Below are 26,814 nucleotides of genomic sequence, written 5' to 3' on the forward strand. Positions count from 1 at the left end.
GTGCCGAGCAAAACTTCTTTCACCAAAAATCTAAAGAAAAATTTTCTGAAATTTAGAAGATGGCTTCCTCGTTAAAATTTCAGAAATAAGTTGATGGCATATTGCAACAAAAGTTCTTAAATTTTGTGGATGGCAGATTGACAATCTTCTGTCAAGATAAAACTACTTCTTTTGTAATAACAACACAATAAATTACAAGTACAATAACCATAAATGGTTATAAACTCTCTTGCTTTTAGGAAGGAAGAGATGTATAGACAAGATGAATGAATTCAGAATTTTGATTCAAAGATTGATTCAAATTATATTTGAAGCTCTATTTAATGTTATCAATCTGTAGGGACATATTTCACCAATTGGAGCGTTTGTATGCTCAAATTTTGATGGAAGACTTCAAAGGACACCATTTGGATTTACAATATCATGAAAACTCGTGACTTTCTGTCAAACAACACTTCAGACACATCTCCCTCGCCTATCTTATGCATAAGGAGGCACTAGGCTCCTCACTTGCATCACAGGTGCCTCCCCTACGGCCTGGAAACGTCCATGCCATTTACGGGGCATTGAGAAGCCAAATTTAGGCTCATCAACGCCTCTTCTGCGACATGGTAAATTCTCATACATATTTTAAGGCACATGTTTCTTTCTATTATGTTCGGTCGAGTTTTTTTGTCTTTTCTTTTACTTAATTTCTATCATTAAGCTTGAAACATTTAAACAAATTTTTACACCAGTTAAAATATGAATTTTTTAGCGAATTGATCTTCGTACCGATCCGTATTTTCGTAATAGATCAATGTCGTAACTTTGAGAAGAGTCATTGTAGCTTAAGATACGAATTGTTGAGTTTGCGTAAAATATGATTGTATTTTTGTCGGTGTTTAACAAACAAGAAAAAACAAGATTATATGGAAGCATACTAGGATTTTGGAAAGAGTGGGGAATAATTGTCAATTTGAGCTTGATATAGTTTGTTTCATACTATTATTTTTAATATTAAATAATTTTGGAAAGAGTGGCGAATAAATGTCAATTTTAGCATGAAACAGTTTGTTCTATATTATATTTTTAACTTTTTAACATTAAAATATAATAGTATATAAATTTTTTTGCCAAAAAAAAAAAACCTAATCCGGCATCACCTTCATTCAATCTTCACCAAAAAGATAGAACTCCAAAGACCTTAGCTCTTAATATTTGTGGTTTTGAGAATTTTTTTTTTGAGGACTTTAAAATTCATGCTTAAATTTGCTATATGCATGTGTAAATTTAATCTAGATTGACATGATTTATTAAAAAGTACAGTAAAACTGGTTCAATTTACATTCAAGCTAGTGCTAAACCACTCAAGGAACCTTGCTATTTACTATTTTATGTGCTTACCCAATAATTCCTAATGAAATAATAAATATTTAATTTTAGAATATTTGAGTTCTTCATGTGTATTCTAGTCAGATCTTTCAATGACATTGATAGCACATAAGGGCACATAATAGAGACAGATTCTTACCACCTGAGCTAATGTTTAAATCCTTCATACATTGATGATGACTTCGGTGTGACAAAAACACAAATGTTTAATTCAAATTCATTGGGATCCTCTGAATGCTACAGGGAGATTCGACGTCACCGCGGGGAAATTCCAAGATGATGATGCTTGGATCTCATGGCCCTAAATCAATTGGCGTCGTCGATGCTGGTAGTCCCCATACTTGTGGCATCGAACTTCCCAGATACCATAAGAGCCTAACACATATTTTGCGGTGGAGGCCGTTGATTGCCCACAGGATGATCTACTTCCAACAGAGTAGATTGCCCCATGCTGGCAACATGAAATGGTTATCCGACGAGATTCAAAGCTAACTAAGCTGAAATTGAATGGTAAAATATAACAGCCGAACTACTGATTGCGAACCAAAATGATTAAATGGTTCACCATAGACTAAAAACACGCAGAGCTCAGAGACAAAAATTAGTACATAAAGTATTACAGTTGAAATGCCTAATAAATTATCACATTTGCTCCGATGTAGTTCCAATTAACAATAAGTTATCATAAATTTGTTCGAACTAAGTTTCAGGATACGGAATTTATTAGGGAAAGTTAAAGGAGCGTTGACAACATCAATCAAACCAACTCAGAAGTACTAAATTAACCAGAAAAGCAACGCAAAGACATTACAAGCCGAATAACCATAAAACGGATGGAGAAGTCTACTGAAACAGCTTCCTTATGTGCTCACCATAAAGTTCTTTCTTAAATCAGGCGAGGCGAAAGTAGTACCCAGATAATTGGCCCCTAGCAGAATGATCCTTAGATGGACCTAAAGGACGAAGGTCGCGCTCCAAACCTGCCCCAGAAGGATATTCTACAGAATACGTAGGTTCCATGTATGCTGGACGTGCTCGGTACGAAACATGTGAATCCCTAATGCTGATGTCATCGAGCCGCCTAGATTCTAAATGTGGTAGGTCACGGTGGTCCAGCAGTAACTTTCGCCCATAAGATTCGCGGGTCTCAACCAAGCGATCATCTCTATAAACATCACGACGATCTGATAAAGGATCCCTCCTGTAAGTGATACAAGGGTCAGATTGAGGGATGGCTCTGGGAGGACTATGACGCAGAAAGTATGAATCTTGCTTGTCATTGTAAGGATCATGATGATCTATGTACGCTCTCTGTCCATCTCTGTAAGGAGATGGACGCCCTAGCTGTATATCTCGCCCATCTCTATAAGGATCATGACGTTCTGTAGGTGGATCTCTCCTAACCCCATAAAAATCACTTCGCCCAACTCTGTAAGAATCACGTCGTTCTATGGATGGATCTCGCCCATCTCTGAAAGAATCACGTCGTTCTGTGGGTGGATCTCGCCCATCTCTGTAAGAATCACGTCGTTCTGTGGGTGGATCTCGTAGATCTCTGTAAGGATAGCCATGGCTTAAAAGCAGCCCATCCTGATAAGGATCACGAATTTCTAAATATGGATATTTCCTGTAAGGATCCTCTTCCAAAGTCCTATCATGAGCATATAAACGAACAGATGATGGTAGAGGTGAGGGAACCCGTAAAGGCAGTGTTTCCCGCACTGGTGAAACTGGGATCCTCCTTTGGCGCTTATGAGAACGGTCATGATACCTGCGCTCCTCCCTCACTGAATGGAGCCTGTCCTCTTCTGCTCTACGTATCCCAAATCTGCCTCTACGTACAGTTGTGTGGTTCTCTGCTTTACGAATCCTGCCTGACTTTGCTAGGTGCTGTCCTATGCTCTTAGCCAGAAAAAGTTTGCACAATTTATTGACCTGGAAAAGAAATATTGAATACAACAAAGATGATAAATCAAAATGAAAAATGTCAGAATCGTCAATCGTCATTCCTACTATCATGCTACCAGACTAGTCCTTGAGATTTGAGAACATATATTCAGCCAAGGAGGTTTTGCCAAGATACCTGTACTGAAGTCAGTTTGCAATCGAACTTATTCTTTGAAAAGTAGTTATCCTTGATAACCTTCTTGAACTTCTCCTCTGCTATAGGCAAACAATCTTTCAAAACTTTGAATCGAACCTGAAACAATAACTGCCTTCAAATCAAAACTCGAGGGTCAGCACACCGGCAGTATTTATTTGACTTGCTGAACGCATAGGACAAAGCACTTGGAAAAAAATCACAACTAAAAATATGATATTATCTTTTCACTGATGAGAACCATCGAACTTGACCAACACCACAATTCAAAATCTTAGCCCAGTTACAATAATCTCATTTTCATAAAAATGATAAGAGAGAGAAGTATAAAATAAATATTCAAATAAAGCTAATTAGCCACTCTAAAGTTTGATTACAGTATTTCTTTACCCCTCTTTGGGGGCATAGTTGTCCAGCAATGAGAGAAAAACAATGTCGCTTGTAAACTTTAGAATATATTTAAATTATACAAGTCATGTAATGAGATTGTGAATATTGAGGAATTAACGCATTCTAGTTTACGAGATAATTTCCCATGCCCATGGGACTATCCTTAATATACAGTTGACACATTCTTCTTGTGCAAGCAAATTATTCTAAAATCAACATCGTTTGGTGTTTATGGCCTTCATTCGCAAAAAATCAAACGCTGTACAACTACTTCTAATATTTTTTCAGTGGATCTGCACTTCTCCTAACAGCTTATACTTTCAGACTTTTAGTCCTAAGACATCCAAGAGATAAGTTCTCCTCGAGGACTCATAACTTGAGCTGCTGCTTAAAGTAGAATGCGATTGATGCTCTTTCCACTTTTCGATAGTTTTTGCCAATTTGATCTGAGGCAAAAAGGTTTTCCCAATTTTGTCTGAGAAATCAAAATATGCTTTGAACCCTTGCCAGATTTGGTTTTAGCTTGCAACTGAATGACGTGATCAACCATATCATTCTCAACCTCAATTCTAAAACCAAAAGATAAAATACCTAAGTCACTATCCAAGACTTAAATCCATGAAAAAGTAAATAGCATTAGGCTCGATTTAGTTTGTTTAATCCCTTACCTAAAGCAGAATAAAGACAGTTTACCAAGTTAATGATGAACTGAAGTTAACACTTCTTAACATCTTTCCCTGCATAGAATTTACCAATCTGCCCATAGTGGCGCCTATGTCATCTCGCAGAAAGTTCTCATTATCGAGTACAGATTGAGCAGTATATGAAATGTATGCATAGCATATATCGTACACACATGACACACGAACCTGAGATGGAAACTGGGATTTGAAGGCCTTCGGTTCAATGTTATAACCACCAGGTCCAGCAGATTTATAGATGCCATTCAACAATTTCAGATCGACATCATACAGAAATAGTCTCATCCCAGGATAAATCTTTTCCACCGTATCTTTCTTGCTTGCCGGCAACCCAAAAACCCTATATCGGAAACAGTCTTCCTTTGTTGTAGAACTGCACATGAAAATCATTCCCATGCTCTCAACTCGCTCTTTAGCCTTTCTCTTGCGTGATGATTCTGGCTTACGTTTGTCGGTAGATTTCAATTTCTTTGAGCTCGCTGGTTGGGCCTTCTTTCTAATCCTTCCGGTGGATTTATCCACCTCCTCTTTCAAACCTGCTTTCACTTTCTCAGTAACAGGCTCTTGAGTGGTTCCTCCATCACCATTTGTTATTTCTTTTTCTTCTTCTGCATTTTCTTTTTTCTTAACTTCATCTTCTGTTTCCACATGATCTTCTATTGACTCATCTTCTCCTGTTTGTAACTCGACATTATTCTCATCTTTGTCAACTGTATCTTCTTCATTGACTTCTTCAAGATTTTCTTCATCATCTTCCCACATGCTTTCTTCAGAATAAATTTCATCATCTTCAGAACTATTTAGGTCCTCTTCAGCCGAATTATCATCATTTATTTCTGTCATCGTCTCATTTTCATCATTGTCCACCGTAATTGCATTTGTTATTTCTAAATTGTGAGTTTCTTCATCTTTTCCACTCTCTTCCTGGTCAAGTGATATTTCTATTTTATCTTCACCTTGAACTGCAGCCTTGGGTGGTTCCACATCCACTTGCACAAGATCAGAAGTCTTTGACTGACCTACTGCATTTTCAGAAGCTTCATTCTCCTTACGAGCTTTATCAGAGCTTCTAGTAATTCTCTTGGCACGCACCATTGCCAACTCTGTGGAACCAAAGCGGATTATGTATAAATTCTTCGCTCACTGGATTGCAATATACTAAAAATAAAGGCATCCTGCTTGGTAAGATTAATCCATATACACCACAAACACAAATTCTTCGGTGTACACATGTGCATCAACCAAATGAATCAATGCTTGCTGCTGCATCGTCCATTTTGGGCCCACAATATCTTCAATTAGACCTGCAGGATCTATAGTTCTGGGCCTTAGCCTCTAGAACCAAGGGGACCTTGAGAGCACACACCAATTGAAACTCTTGTCCCTTTAAATCCCTATCAGGATCAATACAGTAGCCACTTTATAATAATTATTTTTTTTAGCTGGTAGCCACTTCATACTTAAGCTCAAACAATCATGATATTTGGCACTCCTTTGAAGGGCCAAGAGTTTACCATCTCTACGTCATAAGCAAGGTTGTAAATGGCGGGAGGCGGTGGCGGGGCGGTCGGTGACTGCCCACCGCCTAGGCCGCCTAGGCGGTTGAATTTTTTTAAATATTTTTTTTAGATAATCATATATAATCATGCAATATAATCACAAATAGTCATCATTTTTTATGTAAGATGTATAATTAAATAATTTTTAAGCACAAAAAAACTTCATACAAAGCAAATAAATATATATATGCAAACTAACAAGATAATTAATAAAGATTCATAATCATATTAATGCTATTATACTAACAAAGTAATATAATTACTTTTACCAACTAAGTTTAAATTTCAAAGCTTCAATCAATTATCCATCAGTTAAACAAGTACTAGAGTAAACATAACTAATATTCCAAATGATCTACATATGCACCATCTACTATATCTACATGTGCCATAACAAATCTTCCAAATGATCTACATATGCACCATCTACTATATCTACATATGCGGGCGGCGGCGGCAGACGACAGACAGTGTGTGGTGGGCTTAGTGGTTGAAACTTGAGAGTGAAAACCAAAAGTAAAAAAAAATAAGTTGGGTGTGCTAAGGTTTTGAGATTTAAAATTAGTTGGCTTTGACTATGTTTTTGAAATTGTTGACTACTACTTAAAAATCTTGACTGGGCGCCTTGGCCACCTTGCCTGCCTGCTCATCGCCTCGACCCGCCTCTCCAAACAACCGAAGTTCCCGACGTAAAATAAAAGAAGGGAGCGCGTAGAAGAAGAGAAGTAGAGCGCGCAGCAGCAGAAATGCAAAACGAAGAAGAGAGCGCTGCAGTGAAGACCGAGAAGTTGGTTTACCTCGTACCATTTATGAAGACAAAATCCGCCAGTGATTTCTACTTCATCTTGGACAGCTACAGTAGATTGCTAGTTTGTATTCATATCAGTGTTCTAAATGGCGGTCGAAGCGGCCACCTAGGCGGTGCCTAGGCGGTAGGCGGCCCTCGACCACGCCGCCTATGCATGAGGCGGGTGTTTTAGGCGGACCAAGCTATACGGCGTTGGGGAGGCGGGTCGAGGCAGCGAGCAGGCGGGTGAGGCGGCAAGTAGGCGGGCGAGGTGGGCAGTTAAGATTTTTAAGTTGTAGTCAACAATTTTAAAAACTTAGTGAACAATTTTAAAACCTAGTCAAAGTCAACTAATTTTAAATATCAAAATCCTAGCACACCTCAATTTCTTTATTTTATTTTTGGTTTCGCTCTCAACTCTCAAGTCTCAACCACCACAGATTAGTTATGTTTAGTCTACTACTTGTTCTAATGATGGATAATTGATGGAAAATTTGAAATTAAAACTTAGTTTTTTGGTAAAAGTAATTATATTACTTTGTTAGCATAATAACATTAATATGATGATGAATCTTTATTAATTGCACATTATCTAGATGGTATTATATTGTACGAAGCTTCTTTGAGCTTGAACATTATTTAATGGCACATTTTACATAAAAATGATTACTATTTGTGATTATATTGCATGATTATCTATGATCGTCTATAAAAAAATTACTTAAAAAAATTCAACTGCCGAGGCGGTAGGCGGTCACCGACCGCCCCGCCACCGCCTCCCGCCATTTACAACCTTGATTCATATGTAACCTAAAATGAGTTAGTTGGACGTAGCATAGTAGAGAAACACAAAATGATGATGTTTATTTGATGTTGTATATTTGATAGCTGAATTTAGTTGCATGCATGATTGCGAATTCTATATGAGAATATTAATTTGATGGGCATCTTTTGTAAAAGTTTAAATCACTAAATTAGGATCAACAATGTTGGCAGATTTTAATCTTTATTTTTTAGTCAATATAAATAGTACAAGTCAAATGTGATTTCCTATTGGCAATAAATTTTAGTGCCTGTATGAACTATGAAATGGTCTCCAGCCCACTGCCCACATCATTTTGTCCAAATTTGTATGTTAAATACGTTTATTTTTTGCAAATTAATTTATTTCAAACACATGGAATCAAGGATATTCATATTTCATGGTTGCAAATTTTACTCTAGTTTTACTTCGGTTTTAAATTTTAATTATAAATTATGTAACGTCTTTGTTTGGTTTTTGCACAAGTGTATTAATTTATGTTATTGTATATACTGAATTACGATATAATATGTTGCAATTTTTTCTCCAGAGTAATGTCGACTTCTGAAATTTTGGAGAATCGAAAAGATCCTGGCTGGAACTATGGAAATTAATCAATCCAAAAGACACTAATTCCGTGCAATGTCTTTTTTGTGGCAAAATTCTCAAGGGAGGAATTTTTCTTCTCAAGAAACATCTTGCTGGATGCCATCGACATGTCAAATCATGTCCAAAATGCCCTTAGCATGTTAAAACTGAAGTTCAAGTCAAGTAGCAAATGAACATGAATCCTAATTTTGATGAATTTGTTGAGCAATTGGAAATTTTGGAAGATGATGATGTGTTTCCAATCCCTCGAAAAAGGAAACAACCGATGTTAAGTTCAACAACGAGTTCCGCCGCCATCCCCCTGTTTTCTCAATTCAAAAGACAAAGATTGTTAGTCCTCTTGATTATTTCTTTGTCAATAATATGGATCAAGTTGTGAATCAAGGAAAGCAAAAAAGAGCAAAAGATTCAAAGAAATACGATGAAAGTCAGAAAAAAAAGTGAGAGAATGTGGCGCAATATTTTGTCAAATGGATGTACTATGCAGGTATTCCGTTCAACGTTGTAAAGTATGATAGCTTTAAGAAAAATTTTTAGAGCTGCATCTTAGTGTACTCATGATTGGATACCCCCAAGTTACCATGAAGTTGGGGTAACTTATTTAAATAAAGAAATACAAAGTACGAAAATTCTTTTGTAAGAGTACGAGACATTCATTAATGGCTAATAGAAAAATAGAACTTTGATTAATTTTTTGGTGAACGGTCCAAAATGGACAGTATTCTAGAATCAGTGGATGCCTCCGACTTTTCTAATACATGGATCAAGTTGTTTGACTTACTTGAAAGGTATGTGGAGCAAATTGGTCCAAAGAATGTTGTTCAAGTGGTTACAGATAATGTCTCAGCAAATGTTTCAGCAGGTATGAAATGTGAATTCAAGTGGTTACTTTCTAACAAGTATTAGATTTGTTACTTACAAGTAATACCATAAATCTTTAATATGCGGGGAAGCATTTAATGTTAAGATTCCACACATATTCTTGACTCCATGTGCTGCCCATTGTTTGGATTTAATGCTTGAAGATTTGTTTAAAATTCCAGTACTGAAGAAGGTTTATGAGAGGAGCATGATGGTGAATGGCTATATATATAATAGGTCACAAGTCTTGAACATGATGAGAGAATTCACAGGTCAAAGAGAAATGGTCATGGCTGGGAAAACTCGTTTTGCCACTGTTTGTTTGAATTGAAGAGGTTTCAAAAACAGAAGGTGAATTTAAGAAAGATGTTCACTTCAGAAATGTGGAACAGGAGTCGATTTGCGAATTAGAAAGAAGGTAAACATGCAACAGAGATCATATTGATGTCTCCATTTTGGAATCATGTTGTTTATGCCATCAAAGTTGGTGGCCCAATGGTTAAAGTGCTTTGATTAGTTGATGGTGAAAAAGACCTGCAATGGGGTCTATATACGAGATTATGGATCTAGCTAAGGAGGCTATTGTTTTGTCTTTCAACAACAATGAAGAGAAGTACCAAGAGATTTTTGAAATCATTGATAAAAGGTGGACGGATCAGCTTCATAAGCATGTGGAATGAAGTTTGGTCACATATCTAAATTAAACTCTAAACAAATTTTAATAACACTAAAGCTCTGTTAGAAAATTCCAAAGCCAACAGTGGTCAAAGCGGCACAGTAAAAATTTCAGGTTTAATCCATTTAATAAGAGTCCAAAATTCTAAGATAAAGCCCATGATCGTGAACATAATAGTGCTGAGTGCAAAAAAAAACCAAACCGATTATGGTACCATAGGGTTGGCAACCGGGTGGGTTTAGCCAAACCCGGGACACACCCTGCCAAGAAGAAACCCACCCAGTTTTATTTTGGCCCCGCCCCGTCTAATATACGACGGTTCAATCCGGGTTGGACCCATCATCAATGAGGCAAAAAAAATTGATAGATCGAAATCCTACTTCGAGAAGACAAATTAAACAAAATAAGGTGACATAATATCGTATAAATACGATGTATTTATAATCAAGAACAACAAAGTGCAAGAAACATTTAGTAACAGAAATCTTGGGAGGGATAGGAAAACAAATTACATTCACCAGGTTTAACCAACCTAAAATCCGAAACCTTGATCCAAATTAAGGACTAGTCAAGCGAAAATTCATGAAGTAAAACCAAAGGTAAAGAGAAAAAACGAAAGACGTCTTTTCCCCAATATCTTCAATACCCATGTTCCACTGAAAAGCCAAACACCAGAATCTAAAAAATAGACAAAACTCACCAACAGTTGAGGATCAAGATTTCACCAACAGTTGAGGATCAAGATCAATCAAAGCAAAAGAATAATTTTAATCAAGTCAACAAAGAATTCCAAAACTCAAATCGACTTTACGTGGAACCTGACGTTAAAATCCAAACGACAGCAGGCGATTCGAGGAAGCAAGGTGCTCGAGACTTACACTGGAAAGTTATCTTGATATGGCTTGTACACGGGGAGAGATGAGCGAGCGGCTTACTGCAATTGTGAATTGTTAGGGTTAGAGTTACTTTACCCTTATTTTAAATTTTAATATAAATAATTATTAATATATATATATATATATATATATGTTGTGAAAAAGTAAAAATTTATAGTAAAAAGTAAAAATCTCAAACTCTCAAAATTTACCAAACTACACACTTTATAATATTTTTCTCTCTACTCAATTGTGATTTTCTTCACAAATGAGAGATCTATTTATAGGAAATCTTTACAAATAATCCAAAAATAAAATACATCATTACCTACATCATCACACACTAATTTTCAATATTTACAACTCTTATTTTCAACATTCAAATATTCAACATTCAAATATTCAATACTCACATTTTAAATATATTTTTCAGCACTCCCCCTTGCGATGATGATCATAATGATTGTCTTCATTACGTGTTTTTATACTGCCTCGTTAAAAACCTTACTAGGAAAAACTCATTGGGATAAAAACCATAGTAAGGGAAAAAGAGTGCAGTCACGTAAACTCCCCCTCATGTTGACACGAACAATTCTTCACAAATTTCGTAGATTTCGCATCCCAATATTATATATATGCTTTCTGAATATTGACGTAGGAAGCGCCTTTGTGAAGAGATCTGATGAATTTTCACTTGATTGAATGTGACGAACATCAATACATCTATTCTTCTCAAGCTCCTTGGTGAATGCGAAGAACTTAGGAGGAATATGTTTAGTTCTGTCGCTTTTTATGTATCCTTCTTTCATTTGAGCAACACATGCAGCATTATCTTCATATAGTATCACAGGCTTCTCATCAGATGATAATCCGCATGAAATTTGGATATGTTGGGTCATTGATTTTAACCACACACATTCACGACTTGCTTCATGTAGTGCAATAATCTCGGCATGATTTGATGAAGTTGTTACGAGCGTTTGTTTCTGAGAACGCCAAGATATTGCAGTGCCTCCACGAGTAAATACATATCCAGTTTGGGAACGTGCCTTGTGTGGATCAGATAAGTATCCAGCATCAGCATAACCAATTATACTTGGATTAGCATCTTTTGAATACAAAAGTCCCAAGTCTGTCGTTCCTCGTAGATAACGGAATATATGTTTAATTCCGTTCCAGTGTCTCTTTGTTGGATATGTGCTAAATCTTGCCAACAGATTCACGGCAAAAGATATATCAGGCCTTGTACAATTTGTAAGGTACATAAGGGCACCGATGGCACTTAGATATGGTACTTCTGGACCAAGAATATCTTCATCATCTTCACATGGACGGAATGGATCCTTTTCTATGTTTAATGATCTAACAACCATTGGAGTACTTAAAGGATTTGCTTTATCCATATTAAAACGTTTAAGGATCTTCTCTGTATAATTTGTCTGGTGAACAAACATTTCACATTCTTTTTGTTCAATTTGTAAACCCAGACAATACTTGGTTTTTCCAAGATCCTTCATTTCAAATTCTTCCTTCAAGTATGACACAACTTCTTGAATTTCTTTATTCGTTCCAATGATGTTTAAATCATCAACATATACAGCAATAATTACGCATTCGGATGTTGTTTTCTTAATGAAAACACAAGGGCATATTGAATTATTTACATATCCCTTTTTCATCAAGTGATCACTTAGTCGATTATACCACATTCGACCTGATTGCTTTAACCCATATAATGATCTTTGTAATTTCACAGAATAACATTCCCTGGGTTTTGAACTTTGTGCTTCAGGCATCTTAAATCCTTCAGGGATTTTCATATATATATTACTATCAAGTGATCCATATAAGTAAGCTGTAACAACATCCATAAGACGCATTTCTAAATTTTCAGATACCGCCAAGCTAATCAAATACCGAAACGTAATTGCATCCTTCACAGGAGAATACGTTTCTTCATAATCAATTCCAGGCCTTTGAGAAAAACCTTGTGCAACAAGTCGAGCTTTATATCTCACTATTTCATTTTTCTCATTTCGCTTTCGAATAAAAACCCATTTGTATCCAACAGGTTTTACACCTTCAGGTGTAAGGACTATAGGTCCAAAAACATTACGTTTATTTAGCGAATTTAATTCAACCTGGATGGCATCTTTCCATTTTATCCAATCCTGCCGATTTTTACATTCACCAAAAGATTTTGGTTCATGATCTTCGTTATCATTTATGATGTCGATTGCCACATTATAAGAAAATATATCATCAATTTCATCTATATCTTTTCGGTTCCATATTTTTCCAGTATTAATATAACTGATAGAGATTTCATGATTCTCGTCAGTTTGTGGTTCTGACAGAACATTTTCATCATCATGTGTTTCTTCAGGAACACCATTCTCTATTTTGTGATCATCATGTGTTTCTTCAGAAACGTCATTCTTTATTTTGTGATCATCGTGTTTCTCTATGAATTTTCTTTTTCGAGGATTTTTATCCTTGGAACCGACTGGTCTTCCACGCTTCAGGCGTTTAATGACATCATGAGTATCTTCCATTTGTTTCTTTGGAATTTCAATTCGAGCAGGGGCATTTGCAGCATGTATATATGATTTAGTTACCCCTTTTGTGTCAGCAAATGCATCTGGTATTTGATTTGCTATTCTTTGCAAATGTACAATTTGTTGTACATCTTTTTCACATTGTTTTGTTCTTGGATCCAGATGTAACAATGATGATACATACCATGTAATTTCTTTTTCGGTATGTTTCTGTTCTCCCCCTAACAATGGGAAGATTTCCTCATTAAAATGACAATCGCCTGTCTGAGGTTCAATATATCGAATGATTGATGGACTATCATAACCGATATAAATTCCAACCTTTCTTTGAGGTCCCATTTTCTTTCGTTGCGGTGGTGCAATAGGCACATACACCATACATCCAAAAATTCTCAGATGAGAAATGTCTGGTTCTTTACCAAATGCAAGCTGCAATGGGGAGTATTTATGATATGCACTTGGTCTGATGCGAATTAATGAAGCAGCGTGTAAAATTGCATGTCCCCATATAGAAATAGGGAGCTTTGTTTTCATTATCATTGGTCTAGCAATCATTTGCAGACGTTTAATCAATGATTCAGCCAATCCATTCTGTGTATGTACATGAGCAACAGGATGCTCAACAATGATTCCCATAGACATACAATAATCATTGAAAGTTTGGGAAGTAAATTCACCAGCATTATCAAGTCTAATTTTCTTGATTGTATAATCGGGAAATTGATTCCTCAATTTTATTATTTGAGCAAGTAATCTTGCAAATGCAACATTTCGAGTTGATAATAAACATACATGTGACCATCTGCTGGAGGCATCAATCAATACCATAAAGTATCTGAATGGTCCACATGGTGGATGGATTGGTCCACAAATATCACCCTGAATACGTTCAAGAAACATTGGTGGTTCAGTTTGGATTTTGACTGGTGATGGTCTTATAATAAGTTTTCCAAGAGAACATGCTTTACATTGAAACTTATTATTCTGAAAGATCTTCTGGTCTTTCAGTGGATGACCATGTGTATTTTCTATAATTCTTCGCATCATTGTTGAACCAGGATGTCCCAATCGATCATGCCAATTGGTTAATATCGAAGAATTATCAACTACCATGTTTGATTCAATGGGACTTATATGTGTATAATGCAATCCAGTAGGGAGCATTGGTAGTTTTTCAATAACATATTTCTTTCCTGATTTATATGTGATAAGACACATATATTTCTCATTCCCTTCATTCATTGTTTGAGTATCATACCCATGGGAATATATATCATTAAAACTCAACAAATTTCTTTTCGATTGTGGTGAATATAAAGCATCATTGATCAAAAATTTTGTACCATTAGGTAACAAAAATTGTGCTTTACCACATCCTTTAATCAAGTCTACAGGACCTGATATTGTATTCACCGTTGTTTTTGTTGGTTTTAGTTCCAAGAAATATCTTTTATCTCGGAGGATAGTGTGCGTTGTACCACTATCGGGTATGCAAACTTCAGCTTTGCTCATAGCATTTTCCATATTTGAACTTCAAAAAAATATGCAATGAAATAAATTACTTGCAATATATATTTAAATATAACACAAATCATAATTATACAATAAAACATTATTCTATGAATACATGAAAAATAGATTATTGTACATTTATATTCTACCATTATATTGTTCATTTTCAGAGAAATCGTTGAGAAAATCTGCAGCATCAATATTGTTCATTTCTATCCCACCAACATATTGATCATTTTCAGAGAAATCATTCATAAAATCACCAGCATCAAAATGAGTTGAATCACTCAAACGGTCACTGCGTTCAGTGAAGTTGGTCTCCTTTTCTTTCCCCTTTAATGATTCTTTATAAAGTTTACAAAGGTGCTCAGGGGCTCGACAAACTTTGGACCAATGTCCTGGAGTACCACATCTGTAACAAGAACTTTCATATCTTTTTGAGTGCTTCTCATTAACACTTGTATTCTCATGATGCCTTTTCTGTGGATGGTTTGGGACGTTCTTTTGAGATGAGTTATAAAAATAACTATCTCGATTATTTTCAAAACCACGGCCTTGACCACGACCACGGCCAATTCCACGTCCACGTCCACGTCCACGTCCACGTCCACGACCTCGACCTCGACCAAAACCTTGTCTGTGAATTTGATTTTGGTTTCCAGGTTTAAATTCATTTTTATTTACAGCATTTACTTCTGGAAATGCTGTTGATCCAGTGGGTCGGGACTGATGATTTCTCATTAATAGCTCGTTGTTTTTTTCCGCCACAAGAAGACAGGCGATGAGTTCAGAATATCTCGCGAATCCACGTACTCTATATTGTTGCTGTAGAGTAATATTTGATGCATGAAACGTGGAAAATGTTTTTTCAAGCATCTCAGATTCTGTGACCTCATGTCCACAAAATTTTAATTGCGAGATTATTCTATACATCGTCGAATTGTAATCACTGACTTTTTTAAAGTCTTGGAATCTCAATGTATTCCATTCATCCCGGGCGGTCGGAAGTATAACTTCTCTTATATGTTCGAATCTTTCTTTTAATCCCTTCCACAAAGCCATGGGATTTTTTTCAGTCAGATATTCACATTTCAATCCATCGTCGAGATGTCGACGCAAAAATATCATGGCTCTTGCCTTTTCTTGTGACGTGCATATGCCATTTTCTTTAATGGTCTCGCTTAGACCCAATGACTCAAGATGCATTTCTACATCTAGAGTCCATGGCATATAATTCTTTCCCGTGATGTCGAGCGCAACAAATTCGAGCTTTGTTAAATTTGACATGGTGGTACTAAAAAATTACGATGCATTTTATTAGTTAATAATTATTGCAATACAAAGTAACGGATAAACAACAAGTACAAGTATTTGTAAAAATAAAGAAAACACACGAGGAGGATATTCTCCGATAAATAAAAGACTCGTGAGTATGATAACCAAAATAATTAAAAATAACCTTGAGAAAGCCATCTTCTTTTTTCTTCGAAAAATTTGATTATGAATAATTTTTAGAGAAGAAGAGAAAGTTGTAGTGATGGAATGTGTTTGTGAGATCATATTTATAGGGCAAAAAATAGCCGTTGTTTACCATTTATGACCGTTGTGGTACAAAAAAAATAAAGGTATGTATTTGTATAATTTTATGGTAATAATATGATATATATAATATTAGACATGTTTAAATAATTATGTATATCATATCATAATATTATAATGAGTGTCATAATTTATTTTGTTTAAAAACCTTATAGGCTTTTATACTTGTCGTATCCCTTACCGGGAGTGTGGGATGTCGTCTTAACATCCTCCCAGGATTTATAACAAGTTTATGAAAAATTTATTTTTATTATTTCTAATAATAACATTATATTGTATATTAAATAAATACACAATAAATAAATAACAGTAAAATAAATATAATTATTTTTGTTACCTTTTTCTTCTGTTTGGAGCTTGGAAAAGTATGTAGGACTTTTAGAGCTTCGTGCTGATAACGTGTTGTGAAAAAGTAAAAATTTATGGTAAAAAGTAAAAATCTCAAACTCTCAAAATTTACCAAACTACACACTTTATAATATTTTTCTCTCTACTCAATTGTGATTTTCTTCACAAATGAGAGATCTATTTATAGGAAATCTTTACAAATAATCCAAAAATAAAATACATCATTACCTACATCATCACACACTAATTTTCAATATTTACAACTCTTATTTTCAACATTCAAATATTCAATACTCACATTTTAAATATATTTTTCAACAATATATATATATATATATATATATATATATATAGGGCGGTCCGGGTAACAATCTTGAATCAATATTTTTTAAAAAAAATTTAAATACACAATCTAAATAAGATTGAAAATGTCATAATTAATTCGAGTCATCCTACAACAGTAGTGATCAAAAGCGACAATTTTTTATGGTGAGCAAAACCGACAAAATTTATAACCCTAAATCGATATTTTTTTCGAGTAGACAATCAAAGTCTGATTCTAAAAGCCATAATCATTTGATCCCTTGTACAATACAAGCGATCAAAATCGACAATTATATTAATGTGAGCAGAACGAATAAAATTTTGCTTTGAGCAGAACCGACAAATCTTAACAACCCTTAATTGGTATATCTTTTTTCCAAGTAGACAATCTAAATCTGATTTTGAAAGTCATATTTGATTCGATCATTCAAACAATAGTGGTGAGAAGAATCGATAAAATTTTATGTTTTATCGTTAGGAGAACCAATAAAAATTTAACATCCCTAAATTGGTATATATTTTCAAATACATAATCTAAATTTGACATATTAACTTCCAATCACTTATCCACAAATCTATTTTCCACAAACCCCAACTATTATCTGCACAAGAAATCATGTACTTCAATTCTAATACCGAACTATATCTAAAACCTACACCATCAACACCAAACCGAACAAGCCAATTGCGCGGCCAAGCCACCCTGATAAGTGAATTAGTTTCTCCGATTACTAAAAATCTATATATATATATATATAAGCATATTTTTTGCCAAAATAGGAAAGTTCCCGCCTAAATTACTTACTAAAAAAAGAAATACAATATTTAATTAGTTTATTCAATTTTTCTTAAGAAAAATTTGTAGAGTATTAAAAGTTATAACTTAAGAAGGTTTTTCAATGAATATTAAATTATCATTTAGTAATCATAAATTTTTGACCTCAAATGCATGTTATTTCGAGATTATCTTAATTTGAAAGAATTAATGCATAATATTTTTCTTTCAAAATCATATGTATATTGTATCTATTAGACTGTCTTCTTAAAATTCAAATAAGATAGCACAAAAAAATTGAAAGAGATATATTCAAAAGGGTTTCAAATGTACATTAAATTATCCTCTATAAACATGTCTATTACCTCAATAATCAGAAATGTTTGACACCCAATGCATGAAATTCGATTCCATAATTTGAAAGAGTTCATGCATGATATAATTCTGTCAAAAGCACCCGCTGTATAATTTTTTCTCTTGGGTTGCCTTATTTGAATTTTAAATTATAAATAATGCATTGTTGCATATTATATTGGAAACCAATTTTATTCTATTTATCTTACTAAATTTATGTACTCCAAAACTGAATTCTTAAATGAGCCCCCTTTTCGGCAGCATTTGTGAGTTGAATCCTTCCAAGTTGCAATGGACGTTTAAAATTAGATTTGTTCGCTATTATGAACTACCTACATATAGAAACAATGAGACACTAAGTTTGAAATTTGTCTTTCATGATCGATAAGTAAAAATATTATTATCCTATTTGCACAAAATTTTAATTATTACGCATTTGCTAATGTGATAATTTTCTTCTATATTACAAAGTCACGAATACAAGGTAGTATAAAATGTCCCGTAATGGAAATGATTAAACCAATTCTGAAGGAAGTACCCAACTTATTAGAGGACAAATTATAAAACTTATTGGCATTTTTAAATTTTTGTAATACGCATAATAAATGTTAATAAAATAACTTTTCTGGTTTATATATAATTTATTTATAATCACATATTTCATTTTTCTTTAGGAATAATAGGTTGTTGTGTATATTATGGATAGATTTTATGGATAAAATCTAAACTTATTTGGATAAAGATATTGATGAAGCAATTGTTGTTATCCTTCAAATGTGTCAAACACGTACCATGTCTCAAAATTTTTTTGAGAATGAGGATTTAGATGAAGTTATTGAATTTTGAAAAAAAGGTATTTCTAATTAATTTTATTAAATTTGATTTAAAAATATTTATTTATCACATGTTAAAAATAATAATATATATAGTTTCTCGGAAATTAAAGAATTAAATATGTATTTAGGTTGGTGTCGACATTAATACATTAAACACGATAAGAATCATATAATTGCCTTAGGCTAACACAATTAATCGACATACATTATATTTAAGAAATTTTTTCAAAATTAGCGAAAATATAGTTTCTTATTTTTATTTTTTTATAATTATATTATTTTTTTATAATTTAAATATATATTATTTTTATAGTAATTAATTTTTAATAATATCATCTCGTGCATCGCACATGTTAAATACTAGTAAAAAGGAAGAAATTAAACCATTCAACATCAAAATAATTCCCAAATTGAAATTTTTTATACAAACTCCGACAATAGATAAATAAACCACGATTCCAAGCAAAATCAATTGCCACACAGCAGATATTGATAACACAAACAACAGAGAAATTGAGCAACTTATCACCTCCGGTGGCAAATATTTTCACGAGATCGAACAAACCAGGAAAATTAATGGTTATCAAGTCTCTAGACATATGGTTTCGCGTGAAGCTACTTGTTAGTAAGAAAATGTCCGAATTAAATATTATTTTTTAAAATTATATTCGAAAATCAAACAATTATGTATAGAACCCTATGCTCATTGAAGAGCATCAGGAGGTAGACACCTTCATCTGTGAAGATTTGTGAATTATGAGCGATGCAAAGGCGCCACTTATAATTGTTTTCAGTTGCCATTCGTTTCCTCGTGGCAACTAGTCCCTCATCTCGGAAGGACTGCAGTTCCTGGATCTTTGTCCATGTTGATAGTGTAATGCCTGAAATAAATATCACAACTTGTTGATTTAGTAATGTAAGATTTTTTGGAACATTTCATGTTCACAATCTTGATTTTGATGTTAACAAAACTTGTTTATTTGTTTCTAATGAGTTTACCTAAGTGCGCATAAACTGAAACTGATCAGGCTTCGAACTGATCAGTTACCAAACTTAAAATAAAGCTATCGAGACGCAAACTGAAAGTGCAAACTGATCGATCGAACTGAACCAGGACAACTGAAGTATCAAGAGCAGTTCAATTGATTGTCCAGTCGACAGATGGTTCAGCAGAAGACCTTCAGAAGCCCGGCCAGCTGATGAAGTGTTCAGCTGATGAAGAGCCCAACTGATTAGTTCAACTGAATCAGTGAAATCAGTTCAGCTGACGAGTCAACTGATTTCACCTCACCAGTTCAAGACCAGTTCAACTGACTACTTCAGAACATCAGTTAGTAGCAAACCAGTTTGCAGATACGACAAGCTTAATCCAGCTGTGCACAAAGGTACAAAAGCTATTGTACTATCAAGGTACAATAAGAGACGTTACAGCAGCGTTTAAAGCCAAATGTTTCAGATATCTATTTGGGGGAACAAATTCAAACTGCAACGGTTTCTTTCGCTGAGTCTCACTGTACGTTCACCCAAACTCCAATAAATAGAAGCCGAAGCTCAGTGAAGATGATGATGAGAGTTGACAAGTAAAAAGATAAAATACAGAGAGGGCACGCATATCGCGTATCAGCTTACAAAGAAGCAACCGTCTAGTTGAGGGAACACTCCAAAGTTATATCAGCTTAGTTTAGAAACTTATTTCCCTCAGTGTGTGAGAACACTTTCGTATTATTCTTAGAGATCAGTTCTCACACACGCACGCACCACCACCCAAAATACAGTCTTGCACAAAGACTTTAAACTTATGTATGTAGTCTTTCTCACATAGATGTTAAAAAAGTGTTGGCTGGAAGGTAATGTCTTCAGTCTAGACTAGGAGTTCAGTTAGACAGTGGGTAAGTCCTAAGCTGGGTGGGTTTGTAGAAGTAGTTGTATAAATCAAAGTCTTCTAGTGATACCTAACCGAGGAGGTAGAAGGGGTGACGTAGGAGCAGTTCAGTCTCCGAACATCCATAAACATATCTTATGTACTTTAACTGTTAACCTCTTGCTTTTAACTGATTTGATCAGTTCGAGTAGCTATCAGTTCAGTTCTCACCATAACTGAACCGATACATGCTAGAACCGATCTCCCTTATCTTCAGTTAATCAGTTACATGAGATTAAAAGCTCTGACTGATCAGCTTTCTTAACGAAGGATTACTTCGAGTGTTTTCCGCTTGGTTTCTAACCAAACTCGATCTAATTTATCGATGTCATCATTCTTAAAACACGAGCTATTGTAGCTCATCATGTTTTTAGAGGATTTTCACGATCCAACAAGATTACTAAATAATTAACGATTGAAATACGACATATTTTGGTCATATGAAATCCAAATGATTTGAAATTTGGATATAATGTAGAAAACTGAAAGATATAGAAGTTTCATGTTTTGAGTTTTGGAAAATTTGATCGTTTGACTGGTTCAAAGAAATATACTAGTGTTAAAATGTTAATATTATATATTATATTGTATTATTATTTAAAAAAAAGATAAATTTCAAAACTTACGTGAATGAATTCAATTCATTCACATAAAGTTTTAACAAATAGGTGAGAGAAATAGAGTTTTTGATTTTCTTTTCGATCTTGCGACTTATTAGTTTATCTAATCGATGAACCGACTTCAATTTTGGGATCGTCGACTTGAGGTCTTAAAGTTGAGGTATAAATTTTATAGTTTTGGTGATGTTTGAAATTCGTCGATTTCTGGAATAAATCCGATAAATTGTTAAATCATACAGAAATTGAAGATTGTTGAATAGTGTATGATTTTAACGAAGTAGAGAAGATTATAGTGGTGTTATTTTGAATTATTCCCAATTTATTATAATTAGGGATTTTTAATCGTTGGATTGAGATTGGAGAGTTATTTGTTAATTGTTATTAATTCTGATTATATATTCGAAGTCTACGAAGTATAGGCTACATGTTGATATAAAGTTTTTGTAGTTTAACGGATGTTATAAAATATTTTATTATTTGAAGTTAATTGATTAAGGAGTATTTGATGTTAGTATTGTGAATTAAATACACCGGAATATTAATTGTTGAACGATAAGAATTTATAATCGAGTTTTATATTTTGTTGAATTAATTGTTGTTGGCCTATTTGATGTTATATATTGAGGCTGTTATGACTATGTTGATACGGTGACATTGATATGATAATTGTTGTTGAATTATTTAGATACGTCACAAGCCTCAGGATCAAAGAAATAACCAGATTTTATATATACTCGATTATCAGGTACATGTTGATGTACGAGCATATGTTGTTATTGTTTATTATTGATAAATACTATTGTGTTGAACAATGGTAAATAACTGGAATTGGGTGATTTGATATTATATTTGTTGTTTATTATTGTTGATGTTGTTGGCTGTTGTTTGTTGGGAGATGTCTCGTTGCTGTTGTTCGATCAACGATATTGCTGTCGTCGGTGTAGGGGTGCGATGTATGTTGTTGTTCGATCGACGATATTGCTGTCGCCGGAGTAGGGATGTGACGTATCATTGATGTTGTTGTTCATTCGACGATATTGCTGTCACCTGAGTAGGGGTGCGACGTATTGTCGATGTTATTGTTGCAGTGTGATGTTGTTGAGGTTGTTGATGGCTGGTTGTCCAGGAACAACAAAGAGGGTATTTCTTTTATGATTTCATTTATATTTTATGTTGTTATTAAGATAACTGTTATACATTACGATAATGATTGTTGTATATGCTCACCTTTTGAGGGTTGTTTCTGTTGGATATGTTACATTACTATGCCGTGACAAGATAGTGGTGAAGGACTAGATGTGTCTAGTTAAACAGTCCTGTAGTTGATAGTAGATAGAGACAATATAGTTTATTGTCTTATTTGAGTTGTGTGTATGTATTTATTATACTGTTTCTACTACACTGATGTAGAAAGTGTGATAATAATGCTATTTGTCTTATATGTATTATATTATTACGTCGTTGAAAAGAATTACGTCACTTGTTGTATGATTACGTGACGAGGTTTGGGGCGCCACAGACAGTGTCTTCAATCTTGATCTTTCGAGCTGCCTCGATCGACAGACTCCTCAGCAAGGTCCGGTTGTTGAGAACTGCTAGCTCTGTCCATTTGTTGTTGACCTGTACTCTGCTGAATTACTCAAGTGATTTTGTGTCTAACTAATTCGCTCTTATTTATAGACTCAAAATCATATGAAGAGACTCAAGTATTATTTTTGGCAGGAGAATATGAAGAGACTTCTATCAGCGAAAGATGATTCATCTTCCAAGGATGAGATCATTTAATATTTAATGCATCCATTTAGAGGGATTGTCGAATTAAAATAGGTTAACTGAGAAGACAAATATGAGTTGGTCTTGAATTGAATTGATTCAGTTTCCAACTAATCATTCAGTTCTCGACCTAACTGATATTATCACATATGTTAACTGATTAATAATTCAGTTGAAGTTCCATAATAAATTTTGTGACGTTCACAATATTTTATTTCAATATTTAAATGAAGTACACACGTCTTTATTCAAATAAATCTTGGACTGTCACATGTCCCAAATTTTAAACAGTCACACACATAACTAATCGTTCCGCCTCCATTCAGTTCACTTTACTTTACTCTATCTCTCAAATATTCAAAATCTCAAAGCAATTTTTTTTGCAGGAAAATCAACAAAAATGGCAAGCCAAACTCCAGCTTTCCTTCTCAACACTGTGGCGATTGATTTCGATTCAGTCCTCTTTATCTCCGATGAGGCTATAAGAAGCGTATTTCAGAAGTTGGATTCTGCAGGATTGAAGAAATTTTTAGGGTTGGCGACCCAAATGATTTATCCAAAAAAATCCAAGAGATTTATGTCAACATTACTATTTCTGATGACGACAAGATTGTCATGACCGTCAACAATCAGTCGTTAATCGTGCATGACGACTATTTCAGCAAACTCTTTCAAATGCCAACTGATGACTTATCTCACTTCTCTGAGATAAAGCTATCTGATATTGAGGAGATGCAGACTTTATTATCTGCTGATGGGAGAAAGATCAAGGTGTCTGATCCCAAAAAAGAGCTGAATCCTGATCGAACAAAACTTGCACTGTGGAATCCTTAATAAAAATATGATTTTTATGCTCGAAAATTAATCTCAAGTGCACGATGTCAAATAATAGTATAATGTACGAGAGTACGAGTATCGTTCCACTGGAGATTGTATTTGACAATTATTATTTCCAGTTATCAAATCTTTAGCAACGAAATTTGAATGATGGTTTATTACTACTATGCTCCAATAAACATGCAAATAAAAAGGTTCAGAAATTAAATAATGAGATATAATATCTAGATTGGTTAATTAAAATTCAATGAGAAGTGAATTTGTTTGGAATTTCAGTTCACCTACCCCTGGTTAATTAATTAATTCGTTCTATAGTGTTTGACGCTTCCGACAGGATTTCCTATTCAATTGAACACGCCCTCTAGAGCTATGCCAAACTAACTCTACTCAATGAAGTAATTAAATGTCTTTAATTATTTATCAAGAGTGAATCGCATGTCGATCTATGAAATCCCCTAGTTTTTGCCCCTTAGGACTATAACTATCGACATGTATCCAATTTACTATTTCTATGTAAATTGTAGATCCACGGACTATACTACTCGGTCCTATCGCAAGCTATTCTCTCGAACTCACTCACGATATGAGACTATTATTAAAGTTAGCTATGCTTTAATAATCGTAATCAAAACAGTAGTATACTCAAGAACAAATCAATAATTAAAATACGAATTAACTAAATCAGTTTCGGGGTAGGATCCCTTTTAATCCCAACAAATATTGTAGTTTAGCTACTCGAATTCATAGTGAAAATAAACACAACAATGTTTAAACGATAAATTCTAAATAAGAAATACTAGACTTGATGAAAAATGCGAAGAACGATGGCCGGTAATCTCAAAATCTTCAACTCCAAGCGCCAAATCCTCTCCAAGACTTGTGGTGGCTGTCAATAATGTCTAAATCTCTTCCCAAAAATGTCCAAATCCTTTCCATATTCTCTCCCCTTCGGAAATAAGAGAAGAAATCGGCTAAAGAAATCTTTCCATTTTTAGGTGGCGCTCGGGCGGTAGAATATTACCGGTCGAGCGCCACACCCTCTGCAATCTTGCTTGGGATGTGCAGCACTCGCGCTCGGGCGGTAGAATTTCACCGCCCGAGCGCCGAATTCTACCGCCCGAGCGCCGAGTCTTCTGTACATCAACTCTTCGGAAGGAATTTCTCGCTCCCGGGGGGTAGAATATTAACTTCGGAGCGCCATGCTCTCTGGAATTCAGTTCCTTGATTCGCTTCTCGCGCCCGAGCGGTGTAAAATTACCGCTCGGGCGCTAGCTTTTCTGCCCATTGTCTTCTTGGCTTGCATCTTTTGTCCGATCTCAGTTTTCCGATCATTTTTCCTGCAAATTCATCACGCACAAGTAAGACATGATCATATTCATTGCTTACTCTAAAACGAACAAAATGTAAATGAAATATACGTATGCATAATGCAAACACACACAAAAATAATGCGAAAAAACACGTAAAAACTACACCTATCAACCCCCTCATACTAACCTCTTGCTTGCCCTCAAGCAAGATATGTTACAGACCACAACCAAAATATGAACCAAACCACAAATTTAAAGTAATATAAGCAACTAAACTGATGGCGAAACAGCAAACTGATATCTCATGCCTCAGCGGGTTTTTGAACTACATCCAATTAGTCAAGTCACAACATTTATTAACACCATCTTTTTAAAGCATACTATAGCATTCTGATTTGACCAGAAAATGTGGTCGTGTGTGTGCTGTGGGTTCACCAGCTCGTGCTTCCGATAGTTTCATTTTCGAACCATGCAAGTCACCAAATCAACAATTCAACGCAAGTTTTGCTATCCTGAGTTCTGTTTCTATTCGTGACCAACAAGTAAACACAAATTGGCAGAATTTCATAGTTGTCCAACAAAGATTAGGGAGTCAATATCCATAGATGTTTCAAACGGTTCAAAAAGATGGGGAGTACAATGATCATTTTCATTATGCACTTATCAGCATTTTTAGCTGACATTCCTCAACGCCTTACATCTCCATCTTTTTAGCCTCGGGATAGGATTTCATCCCTTTTTGGCTCCCCCACACCTTACATCCCCTTTTTTTCTTCACATTCTAATTCTATTTATTTATTTTTTTTAGTGCATAATTTTTTTCATGTATACTCCCTGGGCTTTGAATATGCGGTATCTTCATTTATCTGGCCTAGGGGCGACTTTTGAGGTTCGATGCACGATTGGACGAAGATTATTCCAGGTAGATTAAAGTTTTCTATTCGAGTGTATGCCACTGGTCAGTCACGAGTGTCAACAGAAATTCATTCAAGTTCTACTCGCATCTCATGTTTTTCTAGTTTCCCCACAGATTTTTAAACTCAACTGTCATTTACACTACTACCAAAACCCACTATGTGTGCATATATAAATTCACAATTCACCGGGGGATTCATAATGAATGACAAGACTAAGCAACATGTAGTTCATTTAACCCAACATAATCATCGGCTACCAAATCACTTGTTTCACCATCAACTGACACACATGCAAGACACAAATTAAATGACCCCCTCATACTAAGAGTGTGCAATGTTCCCATTGCACAAAAAAGAAAACTGAAACACATAAACGACATATGAATGCAGACATA

The 26,814-nt window shown here is 34.7% G+C and overlaps 1 protein-coding gene across 1 annotated transcript; it reads right to left on the reverse strand.

Annotated features, from left to right (window-relative positions):
- Positions 1 to 1,977: 1,977 nt before the first annotated feature.
- On the reverse strand, positions 1,978 to 10,833 carry LOC142543364 (uncharacterized). Its single transcript, XM_075650582.1, has 4 exons — positions 10,739 to 10,833; positions 4,735 to 5,669; positions 3,458 to 3,574; positions 1,978 to 3,309 (listed from the first exon to the last, which is right to left on the reverse strand). The coding sequence occupies exons 2-4, from the start codon at positions 5,659 to 5,661 to the stop codon at positions 2,266 to 2,268; spliced, it is 2,088 nt and encodes a 695-aa protein (XP_075506697.1). The 5' UTR covers positions 5,662 to 5,669; positions 10,739 to 10,833; the 3' UTR covers positions 1,978 to 2,265.
- Between the last annotated feature and the right edge of the window lie 15,981 nt (positions 10,834 to 26,814).

The sequence above is a fragment of the Primulina tabacum genome, chromosome 4 (genome assembly GCF_025594145.1).
Source record: "Primulina tabacum isolate GXHZ01 chromosome 4, ASM2559414v2, whole genome shotgun sequence".
In the NCBI taxonomy this organism is placed as follows: domain Eukaryota; kingdom Viridiplantae; phylum Streptophyta; class Magnoliopsida; order Lamiales; family Gesneriaceae; genus Primulina; species Primulina tabacum.

What these genes read in the sequence shown, in the direction of transcription:
- LOC142543364 (XM_075650582.1), bottom strand. Translation starts at nt 5,661, where the DNA reads ATGGTGCGTGCCAAGAGAATTACTAGAAGCTCTGATAAAGCTCGTAAG. An exon ending in AATCCCAGTTTCCATCTCAG is followed by an intron (nt 3,575 to 4,734) that starts GTTCGTGTGTCA and finishes TTATTGTTTCAG; the next exon opens with GTTCGATTCAAAGTTTTGAA. An exon ending in GCAAACTGACTTCAGTACAG is followed by an intron (nt 3,310 to 3,457) that starts GTATCTTGGCAA and finishes TTTCTTTTCCAG; the next exon opens with GTCAATAAATTGTGCAAACT.